Source organism: Ziziphus jujuba, chromosome 4, assembly GCF_031755915.1.
Source record: "Ziziphus jujuba cultivar Dongzao chromosome 4, ASM3175591v1".
In the NCBI taxonomy this organism is placed as follows: domain Eukaryota; kingdom Viridiplantae; phylum Streptophyta; class Magnoliopsida; order Rosales; family Rhamnaceae; genus Ziziphus; species Ziziphus jujuba.
Window position 1 is genome coordinate 23,757,405 of NC_083382.1, and position 24,654 is coordinate 23,782,058.

General features: G+C 30.8%; 2 protein-coding genes across 2 annotated transcripts; both read right to left on the minus strand.

Annotated features, from left to right (window-relative positions):
* Positions 1 to 2,746: 2,746 nt before the first annotated feature.
* On the minus strand, positions 2,747 to 4,827 carry LOC107414155 (S-type anion channel SLAH1). The gene is made up of 2 exons (XM_048467141.2): positions 3,713 to 4,827; positions 2,747 to 3,203 (listed from the first exon to the last, which is right to left on the minus strand). Exons 1-2 carry the CDS (start codon positions 4,595 to 4,597, stop codon positions 2,877 to 2,879), a joined length of 1,212 nt encoding a protein of 403 aa, XP_048323098.2. The 5' UTR covers positions 4,598 to 4,827; the 3' UTR covers positions 2,747 to 2,876.
* A 9,475-nt stretch (positions 4,828 to 14,302) lies between these two features.
* LOC107414143 (dirigent protein 23) lies at positions 14,303 to 15,112 on the minus strand. The gene has a single exon (XM_048467149.2). It carries the CDS (start codon positions 14,973 to 14,975, stop codon positions 14,442 to 14,444), a length of 534 nt encoding a protein of 177 aa, XP_048323106.2. The 5' UTR covers positions 14,976 to 15,112; the 3' UTR covers positions 14,303 to 14,441.
* Positions 15,113 to 24,654: the final 9,542 nt, after the last annotated feature.

A 24,654-nucleotide genomic window follows, 5' to 3' on the forward strand; every position in this document is an offset into this window, starting at 1 on the left:
GTATATTTGGTAAATTCCCATAGACCCATAAATGGTATAAAACTGGCCAATTCTACAGAATTTCTGAGAAAACTCCTCTGTTTTCTCTGTTTTGTGGGTAGGCTTGGATTGGATGTAAATTAATCAAATGGATCAAGAAGTTGAATCCACCTAGAAGATGTTATTCCTACTCTCATGATGACACCTACTCTGCCAACTGCTACATGAGTTGGGCACATTTCATCCGATCCTCAAGTGCATAAAAAAGTGAATACACGAATAAAGTTAGTTAAGTATGAAAACTTACTTCCTTGGTAGCATTTATCATTTTGGATGGAGATCTTATGCCTTATCTGCAATTTTGTCCAATCAATAATAAAATCTCACATATTTTAAAAAAAAATGTTGTTCACTTTATTTATTTATTTATTTATTTATTAATATTTTGAAATGATATGCTATCATATGAACAATGGATTTGAAATGCAAACAGGATAAAAACTACATTGCTAACTATTTCTAACTATTTATAAAATATAGCTTAATTATAAATGACTAACAAACAAAGCTTAATTATAAATGCCTAACATAGTAATAATAATTTATCACTCATATAGATTCAATCTCTCAAACAAAAAATGAAAAGCAATAAACTTTATCAAAGGAGACCCAATTGTCAATAAAGATTGGGCAAGTATATTTGGTAGGCTCATAATCTACCATTATCAAGGGATCGTTTTTTAATTCCCATATTGAGAAATAATATCACGGGTATTGGTCCCTTCACAGAAAGAAGAAACATTGGTTTATTCAGATCCTTGGAACACCATAAGTGGCCAGAGTTCTACCATGTGGAAATTAGCCTAAAGCTTTCTCTTCTGGGGCAGAGTAAAGGTTTCCAATTCCGTAATACCATCCTGTCCTTTTATTCTGGTCTCCACATCATTTATCTGAAACCTTCTACGCTATTCTTTCATATTTTAAGCAATAATGATTATATAGATTTAAAAAGTTATTGGTGAATATAAAAGCATAGTCGAACTATCCTTTTCGGATGACAAAAAAATTTAAAAAAAAAAAAAAAAACATCGATGGTGTAGATATATATATATATATATATTTACTATTATTATGGAAGGCGACCAAATATGGATTTTCTTTATTTCATTAAATTAAGTTGTTTGTCACTAATCAAATGGGAAAAAAAAAAAAAATTCTAAATATGCCAGTTTCCAAATCGTGTTCAATAAAGAAGTGGGGATGTGGAATTGGAATCCTATGAGAAAATTATATGGGAAAAAGGGTATAAAAATGACATGAAAAATAAATGATAGAATACAAGTGCTATAAAAATGACATGAAAAATAAATGATAGAATACAAGTGCTAACGAAGCGAATTTAAAACTCAGCATCTCCCATGGGAAAAATTAGCAACTCTTCAAGTGACTAAGATCCTCCTTATAGCAGTTTTTTTTTTTTCAGTATCATTGTAAAGCTTTTTAAAGGACAAAAATGTTACTTTTGATTGATGATTAAAAATATCAATTTCTTTTTTTTTGTTTTAGTTTTATTATTGTTTTTAGGAGAAGCATCTAATAAATACTTTTTAAGAGAACTTTTTTTTTTTTTTTTTATAATATTTATATAAAAGGGACTTTTTACAAAACGACACCAAAGTATATGCCAAAAAGTGCAAATTTGCTTCCAAGGCTATTAGTATACGATCTGTAATTGGGCTTCAGTATGTCCGGCTAAGCCAGTTTGTCTCCCGTGGCCCATATAAAGAAAGTCTCATTTCCAGGCCTTTTTGTATGGGCATGGATAAAAATTTAATTTTTGAGGACCAGAATATTAAAATGACCATTTCAATCACAGCCGAAATTGATGTATTAAAAATTTATGAATGTTAACTAAAATTTTAGGTCGGGCGTGATAATTTATTATAAGTATTATTATTTTCTTAGCTCCATACATGATCAAATCCAGATCAACACCCTTATTATTAACCTGGCTTGTTTCAAGAAAATAAAAACAAAGACCATTTGGATTTTCACTAAAAACGTGGAAACCATTGCGATTGGTTTTCCTGGTGAAAACGTCCAAGTTGATGGATAACAAGTCCCAAATATGAGGTGCGAAATATGTAATTTGCGTATACTATGACCAACAAGGTTGATTTAAACCGTATTTACCCAAAAAAAAAAAAAAAAATTCTCTAAAAGAAAATTTGATTTAAAACGTGAAAAAGAAAATAGAAAATAAAAGTTTTCCTCACTGAACTTCAAACGTGAAAACTCCGTCCCTCTATTTTCTTTTATTAGTTTCAAATATTCAGTGCAAAGAAGGATGAGAATTTTCTGTTCCTGTTTTTGTCTTTATTTATGTTCAATCACTAATAAAATTCCATCTAAATTTTTATTTTTATTTTTGAAAGAACACTTATAAATGCATTAAGAAATAGAGAAACCTTTTACATCAAACTTTAACAGAGAAAGTAACTACTCAAGGTTCTCCTCCATTGAAAACTTGTAATTATCTAGGGATTAAGCAAGACAGGCAAGTTTACAAGCTACCCGATTAGCACCTCTACTAAAACAAGAACCAAAATAATAATAATAATAATAATACGAATAATAAAAACAAAAATAAAATACTTCAAATATTCCTAATTCCATCTCATTTTAAAAAGCATTTTTTCACTTGGTTTATTTTATTACTTTTTTAGTATTATTACGTTGATTTAGACCTTTCCAATTTGTCCTTTTCCATAACTACTTGCATTTGATATTAAGTCAAGGAATACATCCTTAGAAATTTACAAAAAAAGGAAAAAAAAAAAAAAAAAAAGAGAAATAAATCAATGTCATTGAGTTACAAGTTAATTTATAACTCTACATCAATTCAATATGCTTCTAAATAGTTGAAGATGCTTTGTTATAGTCCGATGGGAATCACAACTAGGCGTCGGACTTGGAGGATCCGTGGCTGCTGCTGGAGGCGGCAACAGCATGTTTGAATGGAGTGCAGTGACTACTAATAAGATGAAAGACACCAAAAATGAGATGGCCAATAAAACTAGCATCATTGCGTGCGCTATGCCTCCTTTCACTTCCTCCGCATATTTTGCTGAAGACAATGCCAGGACTGTCAAAGGAAATGAATAAGCCCACCAAGCCACATTGAATTTTTTCATTGATTTTTTGAATAGGGCTGGCCTTGAAACCTGTTTTCATCAAGAATCAAAAAGAGGTTAGCAAAAGTTCCACTAATAATAATAGCATTAGTTACAAATTTTTGAAATAAAGATTGTACTTTGACTGCGGTGGCAACGCTACTATATATTTTCTCATATAATAATTCTGAACTCAAATCACCATGCTTTCAATAAATAAATATATATATCTATATATATAAAGTCTTAATGATCTAATCAAATTTGTGGAATTAAAGAACCAAAAAGATACATTCAACTTCAATGGTTGGTGTCTAAGTATGACCTGTAAAAGTCTCTTTTTTTTTCTTTTTCATGAAAACGACAGGGACAGTTTGGCCTATAATTCACATCAAAAAAATTCGTAGACCCACATAATATATTTAGTCACTTTGAATATATCCCCTATGAATTCTTATCTATTTTTTTTATTATATATTTTTTTCAAAATTAATCAACTAAACCTAAAATAGAAATTAATAATATTGGTAGCTAGCTATATAGTTTGATTAATAATTTACCAAGGACATGAAGAGGAAGAGTGAGAGGAAAAAAAGCATCTTGGAAGTGTTGTCGAACTTTCCAGAAATGGATTCCCAAGCGAAGCTTGCCATGCTCGGAGCTCCAATGAACAAGAAAAACACCGGTCTCAACATCACAGGGAGGTTATTATTCCCGGCTAACCTCTGGTAAAGCGTTACAAATAGCACCAAATAGTGTGCCATTCCTAACGAAAACATACACACTGCACTCTCTTTCCACCCCATTTGAGCCGCAGCACTCGAAGCCACCAGGTTCCCAATCACCGACAGCTGACTCGTCGGATTAGCCACGGTCGATAGAAACCTCTTTCCTTTGGTAAACCACTGGCCGTAGATCTTGACATCGAGAACAACTACTGGGGTCACGAATACCCACCAAAGCACTTGATAAAACACAGTCTTCGGAGCGAAGAAAGGAGAACATTGAAGCAAAAGAAGCCATGAAATCCATGGAGCGAATAAGTAGTTTACGCCGACGCGGTGCAAGAACTCGGCCTTAACGAGTTCGAAGTGAAGCAGACAGCGGAGGACATAGAGGAGGGATTGTAAGGTCAAGGTGAAGAGTGCGAGGGACCATAGAAAGTTGAAAGCCGTTGGAGGAACCATGAGAAACATGCGTCTGAAAGCATGAGCATTGTCGATTGGCTTCACTAGGATTTTCCATAACAAGGCTTGGCTGCAGAGAGAGAGGCTTATCCGAAAGTAGCCTGCATGGAATTTGGTTAAGATTGAAGATAGAGATCGTTTTCCGACGATCAGATTAGGGTGGTGGAAGTGGGGTGGTTTCATAGTGCCAGTGGGTACTGAATCAACCACCACCTTGATTTGGGATTGTGATTGTGGTTGTGGTTGTTTGAGATCCATTTTTCAAGAATGGTAAGTTTAGATTTTGGTGGGTTTTGAATATATGTTGAAGATATTATAAGCTAAGTGATGTTTAAATAGGGAATTGGAGATGGGGAAAGATGGCATAGCCATTGATGTTTGAAAAAGAATGTCCAGAAACGTTTATTTTGGGTGGGGGGGCTCAAGGCGGCTGACACGGCTAGCCTTTTTAGACTTTTGGGTGTCAATTTGCATGAAACATGACTTGTTTCGATCCCTTTACAGCTAGATCAGGCTTACTGGGACCTTTAGCTTAATTTGTTTTTTCTTTTTTTTTCTTTTTTTCTTTTTTGTTCTTGTTTTTGGGGTTATCGTGTAGAAAAAGTAGGAGTTGGAAGCATGAAAATCCATTTTATTTAAGGATCCTAATACGGTACCCCAGCAAGAGATTTATTTATATATTTATTTTTGGTAATGGGTTCATGAAACTGGTAAAAATTATATATTAGAGTGACTTGGACCATATATCCGAAGCTGTACGTGGAAGAGGGAGGCTTATAACGGTGGATTTATAAATGTTAACGACATGGGTTTTGTTTGTGTTTAATTACTTGGATTATTCGCCTTACATTAGTACGGAAAATTTGGAAAATGATACAAGTAGTGATTTGACCCCTTTGGGCTCTAACTTGTTGGGAAGTTTCCTCAAGTGGTGCCAAGAATTTCTATTATGAATTCGAGGCCAGTTGTTCATCATATATGTATGATGGGGGGTTACGATGTACGTAATTTCAGCTGCACAATGGGGTCCCCAAAGTCCTCATTTCAATTCGTTAAAATAAAAAAAAATAAAAAATCTCAATTCTCAAAATTTCTTGGATATATATATATATATATATATATATATTTGACAGAATTCTTGAAGGGATGGAGATAGATGTTTGAATGTATTTTTTAGCTTCGAACGTTTTAAATCTAATATTGCAATTAATAGAAAGTAATAATATATGACAGCCTAGGGGCAATATCCTCCAATGATTAAAAGAAAAAAGAAGAAAGTAATAATATATATTATGGTCAAGAGCATACCATTGATCGATATATATGTATGTACATTTATTTTCTTTATTCTTAATAAAATGCAAAAAATTTCATCTTTTAAAGGTTTGAGTTTTTATAAATTAAAAAAAAAAAAAGGGTATTTGAACATGGTACAAAAGCTGTTGTTTCTTCTAGTTCTGACTATAAACTTTTTTTTTTTTTTTTTCCTAATGCTGACTATAATCTTTAAAATTAGGAGGCCTATAAAACTTGGTACACCCCACGTTGCACTATCATTATCTTTTATTTATAGGTTGTTTTGGACATTACAATTCTTAATTATTTTAACCTCTTTTGTATTTCTAGGCTGTTATGTTCCTTACAAATGTTAATTCTTTTAAATAGATGGAAATGTGATTAAACCAATTTTTTTCTTTTAAATTCTTTTAAATGTCTGGTAGTGTGATTTGAACCAAGATTTTCACTTATAGGTTGTTTTAGTCATTACAAATATTAATTATTTTAACCACATTTATACTTGTAGGCTGTTATGATCTTGACAAATGTTAATTCTTTTATTTGTACTTATAGGCTGTTATGATCCCTTACAAATGTTAATTATTTTAAATGGACGGTAATGTGACTTGAACTAAGATTTTCACTAATAAATTGTTTTGGTCATTATAAATGTTAATTATTTAACCTCATTATCTAGATTTTTCTTTTAAATTCTTTTAAATGGATGGTAATCCTTACAAATATTAATTCTTTTAATTCTTTTAAATAGATGGTAAAGTGACTTGAACCTAGATTTTGAGATTGTTATGGCCCTTTACAAATGTTATTTAATCATTATAAATGTTAATTATTTTAACCTCATTATCCAGATTTTTCTTTTAAATTCTTTTTAATGGATGGTAATCCTTACAAATGTTAATTTATTTAATTCTTTTAAATAGATGATAAAGTGACTTGAACCTAGATTTTGAGATTGTTATGGTCCCTTACAAATGTTATTTAATCATTATAAATGTTAATTATTTTAACCTCATTTGTACTTGTAGGCTGTTATGGTCCTTCACAAATGTTAATTATTTTAAATTTAGATTTTTTTCTTTTAAATTCTTTTAAATGGATGGTAGTCCTTACAAATGTTAATTCTTTTAATTCTTTTAAATAGATGGTAATATGACTTGAATCTAGATTTTAAGATTGTTATGGTCCCTTACAAATGTTATTTAATTTTTTTAAATAGATGGTAATGCGACTTGTTATGGTCCTTTACAAATGTTATTTAATTCTTTTAAATAGATGGTAATGCGACTTGAACCTAGATTTTTAGATTGTTATAGTCCTTTACAAATGTCAATTCTTTCTTTTAAATATATGGTAATGTGACTCGAGCTTAAGTCTTTAAGATTTTAGATTTTATACCATTATAAATTACTACTAATTCTAAAAATTTAAATTATTAAAATGTAAGTTAATATACATATATATCAAGCTAGTGTCTATCACATGATGATATGTATACTAAAAATGAGACTTTTATGATCCGAAATTTATATATTTACCCTTAGGTTGTTCATTTTTCTATATTAGGTTTTAGTATTAAAAATAATTTTTTAAAGGATTAATATGCAAAAACAAATGGATTGATGGATATAAATCCAATTTTTATTGTTTACATTATCATATGTTTTAAAATAAGTTAATAAATAGTTCCTAGAAAATCAGTTCTACACACACACACACACACACACACACACACACACATATATATTCCCTAATCAAAGAATTTTCGAATGAAATTAAAAATATTTTTTATAACATAAAAATTATCACATTATATTTAAAATTTTATATTTAAATTTAAATATTAGATATTATTTTATTTTACAATTAAACCTTTTCTACATAAATAATAATAGGATATAATATCTATATATATATATAGAGAGAGAGAGTCTACCATGGGGATCGACCGCATATCTCCTGTGCGGACCAAACATGTGTTCAAAATTGGAGCCATCCGATCTGCACATTTGGCATCAACGGTCCAGCTTCAAATTGCTCTCACGTGAGAATTTTGGCCAAAATCTCCCATGAGCCCTTCGCAGCTTCCTCTTTTATTTGCCTATGTATTTCCTCTTTCCATTCATGAGATCTTTGGCCAAATTTCCTCTAAGCCCTTCGCAGCTTCCTCTTCCATTTGCCTCTGCATTTCCCCTTTCCATTCGTGAGATCTTTTTTTCGTATTTCCTTCAATTTGAGTTCTTGGAAACTGGAGGTTAAAGGAAACGAAATGTAGCTTTTGTACTAATGAGAGTCTTGGGATTTTGTATTTTCTTTTTTGGGTTTGGGGATAAAGGATTTGAAGAAAAAAAAAAAAGAGGAAGAGAAGAAGAAGACAGCAGAGGCTACAACTGAGCCAAAGAAGAAGGAAAAAAGGGTTTTTGATTTGTCTGGGCAGAAGCAAGACCCTCCTGAGGAGGTATATTTGTCACTTTTTTTATTCTCTGTGAGAGGGAGAGATAGTGCTCGAGAATCTTTGAGTAATTGTAATGTCAAATTTTGAAATTTCAGAGGGACCCATTAAGGATTTTCTACGAAACGCTGTATAAGCAAATTCCACATAACGAAATGGCATAGTTCTAGTGAGTGAGAGAAACCAGTCTTTCTTAATTACCTTCTACATATCATATGCATACATTCAGTTCGGTTTGTAAAAGGATTATATAGAATAAAATTCTAATTGCATTGGCATTCTAGCAAAACTATATTCTTAGGATGCATTAAGTAGAAAACTTATGATGTGGGAACCAAAGCATGATTAAAGTATGGGACGACACTTTCTTTTACTGAAAAAGAGAGACTAAGAGGATGAATCACTTGGTGAACGGATAGCTTATAGAAACTTCGCTTGATAAAAACATTGAAAACCTTTGATCTGCAAATCTACTTGAGCATTTCCTAAAGCAATGTGCATAGGTCCATTATTTATAAAACAAGATTGTTAATTGTTTAACACATGCTACTTTTTTCTGTCATTTCTTAACATTATTTACCACACTCCATATTTTTGTATTTTTATTGGACTTTTCTGTGTAAGATTCTATTCTCAATCATGCGTATGGGTTCAAATTATTTGAGCTTCCTTATGTGTTCTTGTGGTGCATTATAAGTTAGATACCTCTCAGAACAGGGGTCTAATAATATAGATGACCAATTATGTTCTCAATGCCATGTTTGTATATTTGTTTTCTGGCTTATTACTGGATATCAAAAGGCTTGTCTTCAAGCATGGGGTGCACTCTTAATCATGAGAATGTACCTTATGATAATTAAATGCTACCTCTTTTTGTGTTAATAATATTTTTGTATTGTTTCTCTTGTAGTCTTATGTAAAGCCTTTCTTGTTTCTTTCTTTTTGAAATTACATTTTTTGTGTAGGCTAAACATTACTCTTCTTGTTTCATGGTTCGTTGTTATATATTGCATGATGCTAACATGATAGTCTCTTCTTTAAACCTAGCAAGTCATGTTGGATTTTCAGCATGACTAAATTAACAAGAAAAGGATGTTTATAAATTACTAAGCTATGGATAATGACATTCAGCATGCACAATAAGTTATTCGCACGACTAGTAAAATAATAACTGTTCAGCTCTGAATAAATTCATGTTCCAAAAGTGATGCTTAATCAGTTGGAATTGAGTTAAGCAGAATAGAGGTAAGGGGAAAAAGGAGTGTTAGGTCATCTTATACAAGCATGCAGCTACTTTGTGAGATTTTTGCTTTTGTATCTTTAAATAGACAGCCTTGTAGCTAGATAGAAAAAAGTGTGATAAAGAAGTGGCAGATTTAATTCAATCACACGCAGAGTAAATGGCAAAGAAATACAAAAAGCTTCTTGAATGAAAATATGGATTTGTTATTAGAATAAAAGGAACGAAAATCCAACATGACTTGCTAGGTTTAAAGAAGAGACTATCATGTTAGCGTCATGCAATACTTAACAACGAACCATGAAACAAGAAGAGTAATGTTTAGCTTACACAAAAAATGTAATTTCAGAAAGAAAGAAACAAGAAAGGCTTTACATAAGACTACAAGAGAAACAATACAAAAGTATTATTAACACAAAAAGAGTTAGCATTTAATTATCATAAGGTACATTCTCATGATTAAGAGTCCACCCCCATGCTTGAAGACAGGCCTTTTGATATCCAGTAATAAGCTAGAAAACAAACATACAAACATGGCACTAAGAACATAATTGGTCATCCATATTATTAGACCCCTGTTCTGAGAGGTATCTAACTTATAATACTTCATAAGAATACATAAGGCAGCTCAAACAGTTTGAACCCATACGCATGGTTGAGAATAGAATCTTACACAGAAGAGTCCAATAAAAATACAAAAATACGGAGTGTGGTAAATAATGTTAAGAAATGACAAAAAAAAGTAGCATGTGTTAAACATTTAACAGTCTTGTTTTATAAATAATGGACATATGCACATTGCTTTAAGAAATGCTCAAGTAGATTTGTAGATCAAAGGTTTTCAATGTTTTTATCAAGTGAAGTTTCTATAAGCTATCCTTTCACCAAGTGATTCATCCTCTCAATCTCCTTTTTTCAGTAAAAGAAAGTGCCGTCCCATACTTTTATCATGCTTTGGTTCCCACACCATAAGTTTTCTACTTAATGCATCCTAAGAATATAGTTTTGCTAGAATGCCAATGCAATTAGAATTTTATTCTGTATAATCCTTTTACGAACCGAACTGAATGTATGCATATGATATGCAGGAGGTAATTAAGAAAGACAGGTTTCTCTCACTCATCAGAATTGTGCCATTTCGCTATGTGGAATTTGTTTATACAGCGTTTCGTAGAAAATCCTTAATGGGTCCCTCTGAAATCTTTAGAATTTGACATTACAATTACTTAAAGATTCTCGACCACTATCTCTCCCTCTCACAGAGAATAAAGGAAGTGACAAATATACCTCCCCAGGATGGTCTCGCTTCTGCCCTAGCAAATCAAAAACCCTTTTTTCCTTCTTCTTCGGCTCAGTTGTAGCCTCTGCTGTCTTCTTCTTCTCTTCCTCTTTCTTTTTGTTCTTCAAATCCTTTATCCCCAAACCCACAAAAGAAAATACAAAATCCCAAGACTCTCATTAATACAAAAGCTGCATTTCGTTCCTTTACCCTCCAGTTTCCAAGAACTCAAATCGAAGGAAATACGAAAAAAAGATCTCACAAATGAAAAGGAGAAATGCAAAGACAAATAGAAAAAGAAGCTGCAAAGGACTCAGAGAAAATTTAGCCAAAAATCTCATGAATGAAAAGGAAAAATGTAGAAGCAAATGAAAAATGAAATTGCGAAGGACTCAGGGAGATTTTGGTCAAAATTTTTATATGAGAACAATTTAAAACTGGACCATTAATGCCAGTTGTGCAGATCGAATAGCTCCAATTTTGATCACGTGTTTAGTCCGTATAAGAGGGATACGGTCGGTCCCATGATAGACTATATATATATATATATATATCATGTACTAAAAACAAAAAAAAACCGCCATTTACAGATCGAGAGAATTGTATACATCATATATGTTTGCAGCAAGTACCATCGAGCAGGATTATTTGCTAGTACGTAGTGGTCCTATTGGTGTCCTTTCTTGACTGAAATGTTAGATTAGGTGTTCAGTCCATTCACAGTTGGCTAGTTTTCTTGAGTCATTTAAGACAACATATAATAAAGTCGTGTTCCCATCCAATTCCATTGCAGAGAGCTGGTATGTTTCTTTATCCACCCTTGGTCCTTGGAATGGTGATAATGAATTGTAAAGAAGGTGGATCCATCATCCACATTAATCCATAAATTTGAAGGTAGCAAAAACTGGCATGGCGTTGACGTGTATCCTACGTTTCTTACACTTTCTCGATACAACTTTTTCTTTGCGCACAGAAAACCTTAAAACAAAAAACAAAATAAAATATAATACTAATAATAAATAAATAAATAAATGAAAATTGGGTGCTAAACTTAGTGGACTCCTCTGACTGATCTCATCTCTGTACTTTTAGATCGATCATATCCAACTTTCACAATCCCACAGCAGAAAAGCTTGTCCATGCATTTGTTTTATTATACGTCACCCTTTCATAAAATTATTTTGTAATTGTGTTTATCCCATGAACGAGGTATGTAGATACGTGTGTGTGACATGGCTATGGGACTGGGAAGGCATATATGTGTTTGTGTGTGGTGTTAATTAAGTTCAGGGCCATCAATTGGAAGCCATGCTGATCAGGAGAAAAGATCATTTCTTCAATTTATTATCTCTGGAAAGTAAAGCTACATTTATATAACTAGGAATATATATATATACATTTTTTTTTTCAACTTAATTAACTTCAAATATTGAAAAATGGAGAGAAAACAAAATTTTAAAATGTGTCACGGAATCATGTAGTTTTAAAGGTGATTTACTACTTTCATTTGTCACTCTACTTATCGGGACAATATATTGTTGTCGAAACTTTGTTTATCAATTTATTTATTGTATCAACTATATTGTGTGTGTGTGTTTTCGTTTTTTTTTTTTTTTTTTTTTCTCCCTCTCTTTTGTTCCCATTTGAGTCTACTAATTAATACTACATCATTTAAAAACATCAACAAAGAAATAAGTAAAATTGAGTGAAAAAAATAACTGTTTTTAAAAATTAAAGTGAGATTCTATTCTTAAAAATATATATATATAAAAAATAAAAAAATAAAAAAGAAGAAGAAGAAGAAGAAGAAGAAGAAGATAGAAGAGGTCTATCCATCAGGAGAAACGAATGCATAGCTACATAATTCGGAAGACTACCAATTGTAATAATTAGGAACATCAGAGAGAGACGATTTCCTTGCGATCTTCGGAAAGTAAAGTTATATATATATATTTGCAATTTAGTTAATTTTAGATATAGAAGAATTGAGAGAAAAGAAAAGGGTAATCATGTTGCACAATCCTGTAGTTTTAAAAATGATTTTCATCTTTATTTATCTGAATATATTAATTATTGAATTTTTAATATAAGCTAAGTAAGAATAAGTGAATTTTGAATGGATAGATGAAATTTACTACACGTTAAACTAAAAGAGCTGGTATACAAGTGAAACCCATTATTGATTTTGTTTAATGTGTTTTATGACTCATTTATAAATATTTTGTATCAAATTACATTTTATTTAAGTCTTATCTTTTAGGATGGGTATGGGAATGACAATTTTCTATCATCATTTATATGTCTTCCTTCTTGTTCATAGAATCCTACGTTCTTTTAAAAAAACCATTTTTTTTTCTTTCACGTACTTTATTTGATTTGTTTATTATTATTATTTTTTTAAAAAAAATGATATCATATTAATATTGACAGTTAGTTTCAAATAATATGTATTTTATATTGTTAAATTAGAATTTATTTTTAATGATTATTGAATTCTGTTAATAGGCTAGATCTCATATTTTAAATAAGAATATAATATGAAGAATGTATTGTGATTTAATAAAATAAAATGAATTTTATTTTAGTCTCATTATTAGCAATGAACATATATAAATATATGACAAAGAAGATATAATACATGGACTTCTTTGGGGATGGGTTTGTTGGGAAAATTTGATTAATGTACTTTTACTTAAAATTGTATTAGTGTCCTTTTATGGAAATAAAATGTTTTGAACTCAAAACTTAGGATTTTTTTATTTATATTTTTTATATTTTTTTAAATTTTTAATATTAAAAGTTTGTTTGTTGGGGGTGAGGAAGAGGCCGGGTTTATCCTTCATAGAATCCTGTGGATGAGAAAGGGACATGCTGACTTAGAAGAAGGGAAAGAAAAAGAGTTGTAAATATAAGTGGAGTTTCCTTCCAATCGTATGGCATTTTCACAAATTTCAACATTTAAGACCAAAAGCGCCCAAGTTGCGCCCAAGTTGTAGAAAACAATAGTCCAAATTTTCAACTATTGGTCCCTATAGTTAGATATCCAATTGGCTGATTCCTTTATTTATTTCTTTATCTTTCTTTTACTTTTTTTTCGGTCTTCCAATTGGATTATTCTGGATACATCATGACAATTCATTGTATACACCCACTTACGTTCAGCCTCCTTATCTCTATCTTTATCTCTATAAAATGTAATGCGTATTTAGACACATCCTATCATAGTCTCTTGATTAGGAATTTAGATGAGCTTTTAAACATCTGTATGGAATTTCAGATTTGAGCTTGGGCTGGGGTATACAAGTGCTTGGTTAAAGGAAACACACAGCATTTTATTTTATTTTAATTATTTTGTTTTTTGGGTTTGCATCAAAGTATATTTTATCACAATTCTCCACCAAACATTGCATCCCTTGTTGGAAACAGGAATATAAGCCTAAAATCAAGTCCAGTAATTTCAGAGTAAAGGCACAAGCATAAAGATGTGAATTTTTATTTGGATAAAGGTCTCATTAATAATAATATGATATATTTTCTTTTCGTACGGAATGAATAATAATATGAGTGGAATGGACAAAGTCAAATAATTTCTCTGGTGGTTATTCCAATTCTATGGAATTAGAATCTCTGGTGGGCCTTAAAATGTTAGCAATTTTTGTGACTGAGTTAGGCTTTTATGAAGATTTACAAACCGTATTAGATAAATCTTTCAGATTAATAAACTTAACAGCCAAAAAGCAACAGGCTAATAGTTAATAATATCAGAACTAGTAACCTTATACGGTCACTATTTTGAAGTAGACATTAACAATTTTATCACATTGTCTTCTTTCTTTTAACTTGGAAGCAGATTAACATTGCACCTAATAATTGAGTAGGAAATTCTGGGATCATAATAAATTGTCTCAAAGATAGCATAGCCCTTTGCAAACCTGAATGCCCCAGTTCCTGAAACCACAGATATCTCTTTGTACCTCTCGAATTGACGGCTAGCCCCTTGTAGCTCTAAAGTGCTACCAGTATAATTGAAATTGGAGAACACAAATGAGAGTTGTGCGTGCACGTTAGAGCCATCCAATGCTGATGCCACAAGTATGCCTTGGGCTCGACCAACTTGGTTTGAGTTCCTATCTGGGGTTTCTGTAATTAGGTCATCCATAACAAAGATGGTGCCAAATGTGGTGAATGACCAATTCTTGCCAGAGATGCCCGTCACCGGGACAACAGTCGCATTCCGGCCTGAAGCTAAATCTTGCAAGTAAAATGACATGGTTGTAATTTGTTGTACCCTCCGAGACTCAGATGGACAAATGAACAAAGCTACAAGCAAGAACAATCCGGTTGATCTCAAAATTGGGTTTGATGCCATTGGTGGAAAATGACTAATCAAAGAGCGAAAAGAGGTTTAAGAGATTGTTACGTTCTTTAGCAGGTGATATTTCTGTTTCTGAGAGAAGACTATTGTAGATAAATAAATAAATGAATAAAACTCTACAAACCGTTAAAGTGGGGAAGAAGCTCGCCGTTTTTTAGTGGTGTGCGTGGTTTTTGCTATATGATCAAACCAAATGCAAGTATCATGTGAAAGAAGCTTCTTCTATATATTTTATATAAAAAGTTAATCTGAGGAAACGAGTAATTTGATGCGAAAAAAGAATGTAGAGGAATTTTTAGATGATCATGCATGTTCCTTGCTCACAGTTGAATAATAAGACTCCTAGTACTCCTTTTCAACAACCCAAAAACAGAGGAATTTTCAGATTTCAGACAACTCGTTGCCTTTGATAGAGATAGGATAATAGGATATAGCACTTTTGGATTAGCAAATATATATGTATCAAGGACATTGAAGATGCTGGTTTTGTATGTTTCAGTTTGGGGATTATCAATTTTTATGTAATATTATGGACCTAGGAACTAGCAATAGGGGCAGAGAGGACCTTGTCTATTCTACAGAGACTACAAGCACTATATTTTTTGGGCGTTTAAACATTTTAAAGTTTATTTGAAACCCCCCCCCCCCCCCCCCCCCCAAAAAAAAAAAAAAAAATTCAAGCGTGGAAATAGAATTTAAAAATGCGCTGAATTGCTTAATTTCATGGAACAGAATATGTAAGAGTAGGGTTATAAATAGGCTTGAGTAAAGCTTCTGATTTATTTGGTTTTAACTATCTCAAACTCAATTCGTCATTAAAATAAACTAATTTTAAACCCAAAAAAATGAAACTTAACAATGTAATTTTGAACAAAAAATTAAGCTGATGAGCTGGGCAGAGCTAGGATTTTCATACAGTGGGAGCAAAAGATAATAAGCAACCATTCTTGAGTTATGAGCCTATTGGATGAAAGACCAATCCAATAAGAAGTTTAGAGTCCATTTGATATTTGAAAATCAAGCCTAATTTTGATTTGATTTAAATAGCCGTTGATTTAATTGGGTAAAAAGAAATCAAAATTACTTTGTTAACTTATTAAATGCAATTATTATCTCATGCATCTTTATTTCAAATGGACTCAATAGGGGCAGAGCCAGGATTTCATTTTCAGGGGGCAAGTTACATTGTTTTTTTTTTTTTTTTTTTTGAATGTTCAAATTAAGTTACAATTTCTTTCTTTTAATCTTCAAATCTTCTATATTTATAATCCCTAAAAAAATTGAAAGCTAGCTTTCGTAGAATTTCATATAATTTATTATTTTAACATCTAAATAAGTTTATTCAAAAATTTGATTCCGTTTGTTACAACCAAAAAAAAAAAAAAATCTATTAGAATAGTATAAGAGAATCTATTTTAATGAACAAAATTATACCATACAAAAACTACAATATCTGAATAAAAAAATGATAATCAAATAAAAATATAATTTAAGATAAAATGTCAATAATAAACTATAAAACAGAGTAATAAAAGATAAAATTTTTACAAAATACTAACTAAAATAAAAAGGAAATAACATTAATACTTTCCATTAAACAATAAATGTACCATAAATAAAAAATAATATTAAAATTTTCATTACATTAACTAAGTTTTCTAATTATAATGTTAAAAAAAAAACTAAAATTTCTAATTAATAACAAAAGAAGTAAATATCGAAATTTGGAATAAAAATAATTTATAAAGATATTGTACTTTAACTCAGGGGAACCAAATATATTATCTAAAACAATTATACAACTATTATGCTAAAATTCGAAAAACAAATATACATTAAAAAAAATTAAGAACCTTAGTTCCGCCCCTGGGACTTACTCTATCCAATTGTATTTGGAATAAAAATTAGCCCTATATATTTTATTTTGATTTTATGATCACATCCTTTACTCAATTTGATTTCAAAGGAAAATATTTGGAGTAAAGAAATTGGAGTACAACAAAATTGCAAATTGCTGAATGTCATTTTTTTTTATCAATGCACTTTCAATTTGGCTATTTTTCTTTTCCAGCCATTCAACATTTCTTTTGTTTTTAATTAGCTATTAATTTTTTTTTTTACTTTTATTTTTTTGGCTTTTATCAAATTTAATTTTTTAAGGCCGTGGTTTCCTTGCCTATTTTTAATTGAATTAATTATTTTTTATTTTTGGCTATTTTCATTTTTGCCTTTTACCAAGAATTTTGGCTTTTATGTGGATTTTTCTTCTATTTTGTCTAGTTTTTTTTTTCTTTTATCAATTTATCAGATACTGTTCAAAATACATTTTTTTTTATCCCTTTTTCATTATCCATACTTTTAGCACAAATAAATTAAATTTAGTATTATAAAATATCCAATATCCATGATAGGAATACTGTAATAATTTTCTAAAGCCAAGATACTAATATTTTTATATACTTGTAGAGATGTAAATAAGTTGAGTATTAGCATTTTTAAACTTGGTTTATGTGATTTTAGAAGTGCTAAAATTTATAAAATTTCGAAATAACTTGCTTACTGAATTGTTCATGAAAAGCTAGCATTTAAGATTGGCCTCGTGAATTACAATATTAAAACTTCAAAATTTGAAAATTCATTCTTTAAAATAATGATTTTAACAATAATCAATAATATGTTCCTTATATTTTATTAATTTTATTATAAATTAATTTTTTTAAATTTTTTTATAAATTTAAAATATAAAAAATATTTTTATGCATTATAAATATTCAATGCGTTTAAATTCGAAATTAAATTTTTATATAAATATATATAAATAACAAATTCAAGCTATTCATATGTTTGTTTTATTGTTCAAGATTTATTGTTCAAAATCTACCCATTTTCTTTATAAATCGAGTTTGAACGAGTTAAAGTCGAGCGCGACTCAAGCTGATTATAAGCTATTCGAGCTTATTTACAGTCTTGTTTATAAATATATGTGATGCCTGTCAACCATCAGAAATACTGCAGCAATTTTGTAAAATTTTTTATTGGCATTTTTATTACTAGTATTTATGATGTTTGTCAGGAATATAGTAGTAATTCTCTAAGATCGAATACTAGTAAATTAGATTTATTTACCCGTGCTTATGATACCTTTGGGAATACCATAGTGATCCCCTAGAACTAGAATATTGGTATACAAATCTAAAGAGTTTATTTAGGGGGAAAAAACGTAGAAGTAAAAAGCTAAATAAAAATATTCAACTTTTTTCTTGTCCTTCTAAAAACAACTTCTTCTTTTTTTAAGAGTTTCTACACTGTTTTTTTTTTTTTTTTTTTACTCCTTCCTCCTCTCCTTTAGGCTTTTCTTTCTATTTGTAGAGATAAACATTCTAGATGAAACATAATTTTGAATTTCAAATGTATCTTATCTCTACATATGAAAGATTTAATTTGATTACATAAAGATTTTGATTCAAATGGAATAACTGTATTCCTATAAATCTCTCTCATAATTTAATATATTTTTCCATTCAATTTTTTGTTTTTTTGGATTTTTTAATGTTTAACAAAACCATATTTAGTAAATTTGGAAAAAGAACTTGTGCATATGAACCTTTATTAAAAAAAAAAAGAAAAGAAAAAAAAGAAAGAAAAGTGATATGAGCCTAAGCAATCCAACTTAGATTCATATAAACTAATACTCGACTGTCTAATTGATACAGATTTTGTGGAATGAATGATGCTACAAAAGGTTGCAGAAATACCTTATTGACAAGTTAAGGTTTGAACATTAATTCTTAAGTTAGAAAAGTTAAAAAGATAGTTGTTAAAAAACTAAAAGATTTAACTTTCATAAGTATTAAATTTTACTAAAGATCAAAAGTTATTATATTAACGACATTGAAGCCTTTTTATAGAAAAAAATACATGCCAAAAAAAAAAAGAAGAAGATAAAATTAGTCAAAATTGTTTCCTAAAACTTAAATCTTAAATTCTAATTTATTTCCTAATTTAAATTTGACTAGTCAATTCCTTTATAGTTTAGAAAAGTGAGTATATACATGACAGATTAAGATTAGAAAACTAGTTCAAAATTAATTGTCCAAATAAACATGATTAAAAATATAATAAAATTAAGGGTTTCCTAAAATCAAAATAAGACTAAAATTGTAAACTTGGAGAACACGTAACTCAATGATCAAGTAAGACACGTAATTCGATCTAAAAAGGAAACAAGCTGATTTCTTTATATTCAATCCATGTTGGACAACCACTTAGATACCACATGTCCAAATATGCCATGTTATCAAAGTGTCATGTCATCATGCTCTTGAGAAATGACTAAATTGCCTTTAACATTGGCCTCTTTCATGCCTTCATATCCATAGCGTTCAATGCTTAATATTGTTGCCAATTTTGATTCTTCTTTAGCAAAATTCTTACACTCTTGATTGATAAGCACATTTCGGATAAGATCATTCAATACTTCTTTAAAATTTTTTGCACGAGCTCTTATAATTAGTCTAATTGGGAACTTCAATGGCTCAGGCCTCCATTTTTTAGTGTTCCTATAATGATCATCATCATTCCCCTCTTCTCGAAGATGGTTTATCCTCAAATTATCACCTGCATAAAAAAGAGATAATTCGGGTACATTAATAGTAGCACTAACGTTAGACTCACTTGGAAGATCTAGCTTATAAGCATTATCTCCAATCTTCTATAATACTTGGAATGGTCCATCTCTTCTTTATATAAGTTTTGATTTCTTTTTTTCAGGAAACCTCTTCTTTCTAAGGTGCAATCATATCCAATCTTCAGGCTCAAACACAACCTTCTTTTTTCTTTTGTTGGCTTGTTTTGCATGTTACTCTATCTTTCTTTCTATGTTTGCACGTGCCTTTTCATGTAGAAGCTTGATCAATTCGGTTTTCCTCTTCCCATCTACACTAACTCTTTCATTTAGAGGTAATGATGGTAAATTCAATAAAGTTAAAAAATTAAAACCATAAACAAGTTCAAAAGATGAACAGTTAATAGTAGAATGAATAGTCCTATTGTATGCCAACTCTACATGTGGTAAACACTCTTCCCAAGTTTTAATTTTTTTACTAATTAAAGCTTTTAACAAAGTAGATAAAGTTATATTTACTACTTCTGTTTGACCATCAGTTTGAGAATGATAAGTAGTAGAAAACAACCACTTAGTACCTAATTTAGCCCATATAGTCTTTAAAAAATAACTTAGGAATTTAGCATCTTTATTAGAAACTATTATTTTAGGCATACCATGCAATTTAACAATTTTTTTGAAAAACAAATTAGCAATACGGGATGCATCATATGTTTTATGACAAGCAATAAAGTGTACCATTTTAGAAAAGCTATCAACCACAACAAAAATAGAATATATACCACTTTTTGTTCTGGGTAATCCTAATACAAAGTCCATAAAGATGTCAATTCAAGGATGACTAGGAATAGGTAATGGTGTGTAATCCATGAGGGTCAATTTTGATTTAGCTTGTTTATACTTAATACACTTATCACAAATTTTCTCTACATTCTTTCTCATGCACGGCTAGTAAAAATGTTCATGTAATATAGTTAATGTCTTAGCTACACCAAAATGTCTCATTAAACTGCCATAATGAGATTCTCTAACCAATACTTCATGCAAACTACAGCTAGGAATGCATGGTTTATCTTCCTTAAAGATGAAACTACCAAAAAAATAAAACTTACCTTCAGCATGCCTTTCACATTGCAAATAAATTTCAACAAAGTCTTCATCACTTGCATAAAGACTTTTAATATGTTCAAGCCTTAACAAGTTAGCATGCAAAGTGGAAAGTAAAGTATACATTTTTGATAATGCATCAGCCACTACACTATCTTTACCTAATTTGTACTTGATCACATATGGAAAGATCTCAATGAATTCCATTCAACGTCCATGATGCCCACTTCAAATGTTTTAAAGACTCATTATCAGTGTGTAGTACAAATTCTTTTGGCCAAAGATAATGCTGCCACGTCTCCAACGCTTTAAAAAATTAATAGAGCTCCTTGTTATATGTCAGATAATTCAATGTGGTTCTACTCAATTTCTCACTAAAATAAGCGATGGATCTGCTTTCTTGCATAAGAACAACTCTTATACCAATATATGATGCATCACACTCAACTTTAAACGTTTTAGTAAAGTTAAGTAAAGAAAGTAAAGGTGCATTAGTAAGCTTATCTTTCAGCAAATTAAGATACTTCTCTTGCTCCTTTCCCCATTTAAAGCCTACACTTTTCTTAATCACTTCTGTAAATAGTGTAGCAATGGTATTGAAGTTCTTTAAGAATCTCTTGTAGAAACTAGCAAGACCATGAAACTTCTAACATTGGTTATATATGTAAGGTGGGCCATTTCCTAATTGCCTTTACGTTGTCATTGTCCTTGATGCCTTCTGCACTAATAATAAAATCTAAGACTACAAGATCATTAGTGCAAAAAATACACTTCTTAAGGTTGGCATACAATTTTTCTTTTTCTTAGAACATCACACACAATCCTAAGATGCTCAACATGCTCCTTTAAATTTCAGCTATATATTAAGATACTATCAAAATAAACAACAATATATTTTCCTAAATATGCTCTTAATATAATTCATAAGATGCATAAATGTATTAGGTGCCTTAGTTAAACCAAGAGGTATAACTAACCATTCATATAATTCATGTTTAGTTTTAGAAGTTGTTTTCCATTCATCACTCGCTTTCATGTAAATTTGATAATATCCACTTTTAAGATCAATTTTAGAAAAAACACAAGCACCATGCAATTCATCAAGCATATGCTACATATCATCTAACCTAGGTATTGGATGTCTACACTTAATGATTATGTTTTTAATGGCTTTATAATCAACATTCATTCTCCATGTCCCATCTTTTTTGGGCACAAATAACACAAGCACTGCACAATGACTCATATTTTCTCTAATATAGTCTTTATCCCGAAGCTCAATTACCTGACATTACAATTCCTTTGTTTCCTCCGAATTGATTTTGTATGCAAATTTGTTGGGTAATGAAGCTCCAGGAATGAAAGCTATTTGATATTTAATTCTTTTTAATGGAGGTAATCCTTTAGGAATCTCCTCTGGAAAAGCATCTTCATATTCCTGTAAAAAAGACATAACAGAACTAGACAAAACAGGATCATTAGGCTTAGCCAAATAATTCAAATAACATTCTTCATACATCAGTACAACCATTGGCTTCTCGCTCAAGAAAGCTTTCTTTATTTCACTTTGCTTTGCATAAAATGCCTCTTTTTTCTTTCCTTTCTATCCCTCTTGTTTTTCTTTTTCTTTACTCTCACTTTCACATACGGATTTAACACGCTCTTTCTTGGAATGCAGTTCAGTTTCATATGATTTCTTCTCCATTGAGTTTTTGTTGGTGACCAAAGGTGGAATCATTCTCTCCTTTTTTATTTTTGGCTTCTCTTGCAATTGTTTCCACATTGACTTTTGTAAGACTATTTGATCTTCTAGTGCCTGTCTAGGAGATAATGGTGCAAGTACAACTCTTTTACCTTTAAAATTAAACTCATACTTGTTAGTTTGGCCATTATGCAAAGCATCCTTGTGATATTACCAAGGACGGCCTAATAACAAGTGTCTAACATTTATAGGAACTACACCACACAAAACTTCATAAATATATTTTTTAATAGTAAAAGTAATCCTAACTTATTTAGTCACCTTTACATCACCATTATTATTAAACCATTGTAGCCCATAGAGATCTGGATGTTTAAAGGTAGGTAAACCTAGTTTTTCAACAAAAAAAGTACTAGCAACATTTGCACGACTACCATCATCAATTATCACACTACATACCTTGTCTTGGATTTTACATCTAATATGAAAGATATTCTCATGTTGTATATCCTCCTCATCGTTGTATAATGTCAATGCTCGTCTCGCCATCAAATTCAATCCTTCATGATATGGCAGCTCATCCTTGTCTCCACAATCAATGCAATCTTCCAAAGGTGGCATCTTATTATCACTTGAATTCTCCTCCTTGAGCTTTACTTCTCCACTCTCTTATATGGCAATTGTCCTTCGATTTGCATATTGGCTAGCCATATGTCCCCTGACTTAACACTTGAAACACATTATATCACGATTACGAAAGGGGGTTGAATCAAACTTACTTGATTGGAGTGGCTTAGAACTTTCAACTAAGCTTCTATTTCAGCTTTGAAGTTGTTTTGAAATCTGGTTGTTGGTGCTCCATGGATTGGTTATTGATTTCCTAGGGCTTAGTGCACTAGATACACAGGCGGTGCCCCTCCTCTTAAGTTGTTGCTCTATTTTAATTACCATATACAACATCTCCTCAAGATCCATATATTGGTGCAAATCCACTCGGTTTGAAATATTCTTGTTTAAACCCACAAGAAAATGAGTCATTATAGATTCCTCATCCTCCACTATATCAACTTTAAGTATTAGAGACTTCATCTCTCTTGATGGTACCCCTCTACACTCCTTGAACCCTAAGAACAAGTTTATACTTTTGATGAATATTACAATAATAATGGCTAGGTACAAATCTCTTTCTTATTAAAGTTTTCATCTCTTCCCATGTAGAAATTGGTGTTTGGCCAGCTCCCCTCCTAGTAGTGCATTCCTTATCCCACCACTTTAGAGCATAGTCAAGAAACTCAACACTTGCTAGCTTGACCTTCTTAGATTCCGATTAATCATGATAGTTAAAAACCATCTCAACTCTTTGCTCCCATGCAAGGTAAGCGTTGGGATCCATCTTACCATGGAATGAACGTATTATAAAGTTTGATAGCCCATTGTCTTCCTTATAGTTCTTCCTTCTTGTACTTGTTAAATCAACCCCTTCATCTCTCGAACCATCTCCATAAGTTCTTCTAGTATGTTCATATATTTGCACACTTTTTCCCCTAATTCTTCCAACTTGTGGGGCGGTGTATTATACTGAAGCATCAATCCTTGATTAGACTTCATTAATTTCTCCCGTAAGCTCTTTTATTTCTGCCTTCAGTTCAACCTTGAATTCCGCCTTAAGCTTTTCCACCATGTCACCAATTAGAGCTTGTAAAATTCTTGAATCAAAATCTATTTTTTGTGTCATTTATTCTAGGAAAAGATTAGTAAAATCACAATAATATAAGAGATCCTCACAATTTCACTCCCTCATGTGTTTCACTCAATTAAGATATCAACACTCGTGTATGCACACTAATTTTGGCTTTTATCCTTTAATGAGCTAACACTCTCTTGCCTTTTTTCTCTCTTAGTCAAATCTATTGGTTCTTTGCAAACTCAATCCAACACAATATTAAGCTGAAAATTAGGTCCAATTAACTTATCAACAAGATTGACTAACTTAGAAAAATAAAAAGAAGCAAAAATAAATAATAGAACAACTATTTTCGACCAATGAAAGAAATTGACTAAAGAGTTGAAACAAAATGACCACAATAGCAAACCTGAAAATATCAAGTGATTTAGATAGCAAAAGACAATTTAAGATGACAAAGAATCAATTAAACCCAAGAATCAAATAGTAAAAAGACAATACCTTGAATCAGCCTTAATTGTTTCTTTGAATTTTAAGGCTTAGTGCTCCTTTTTTC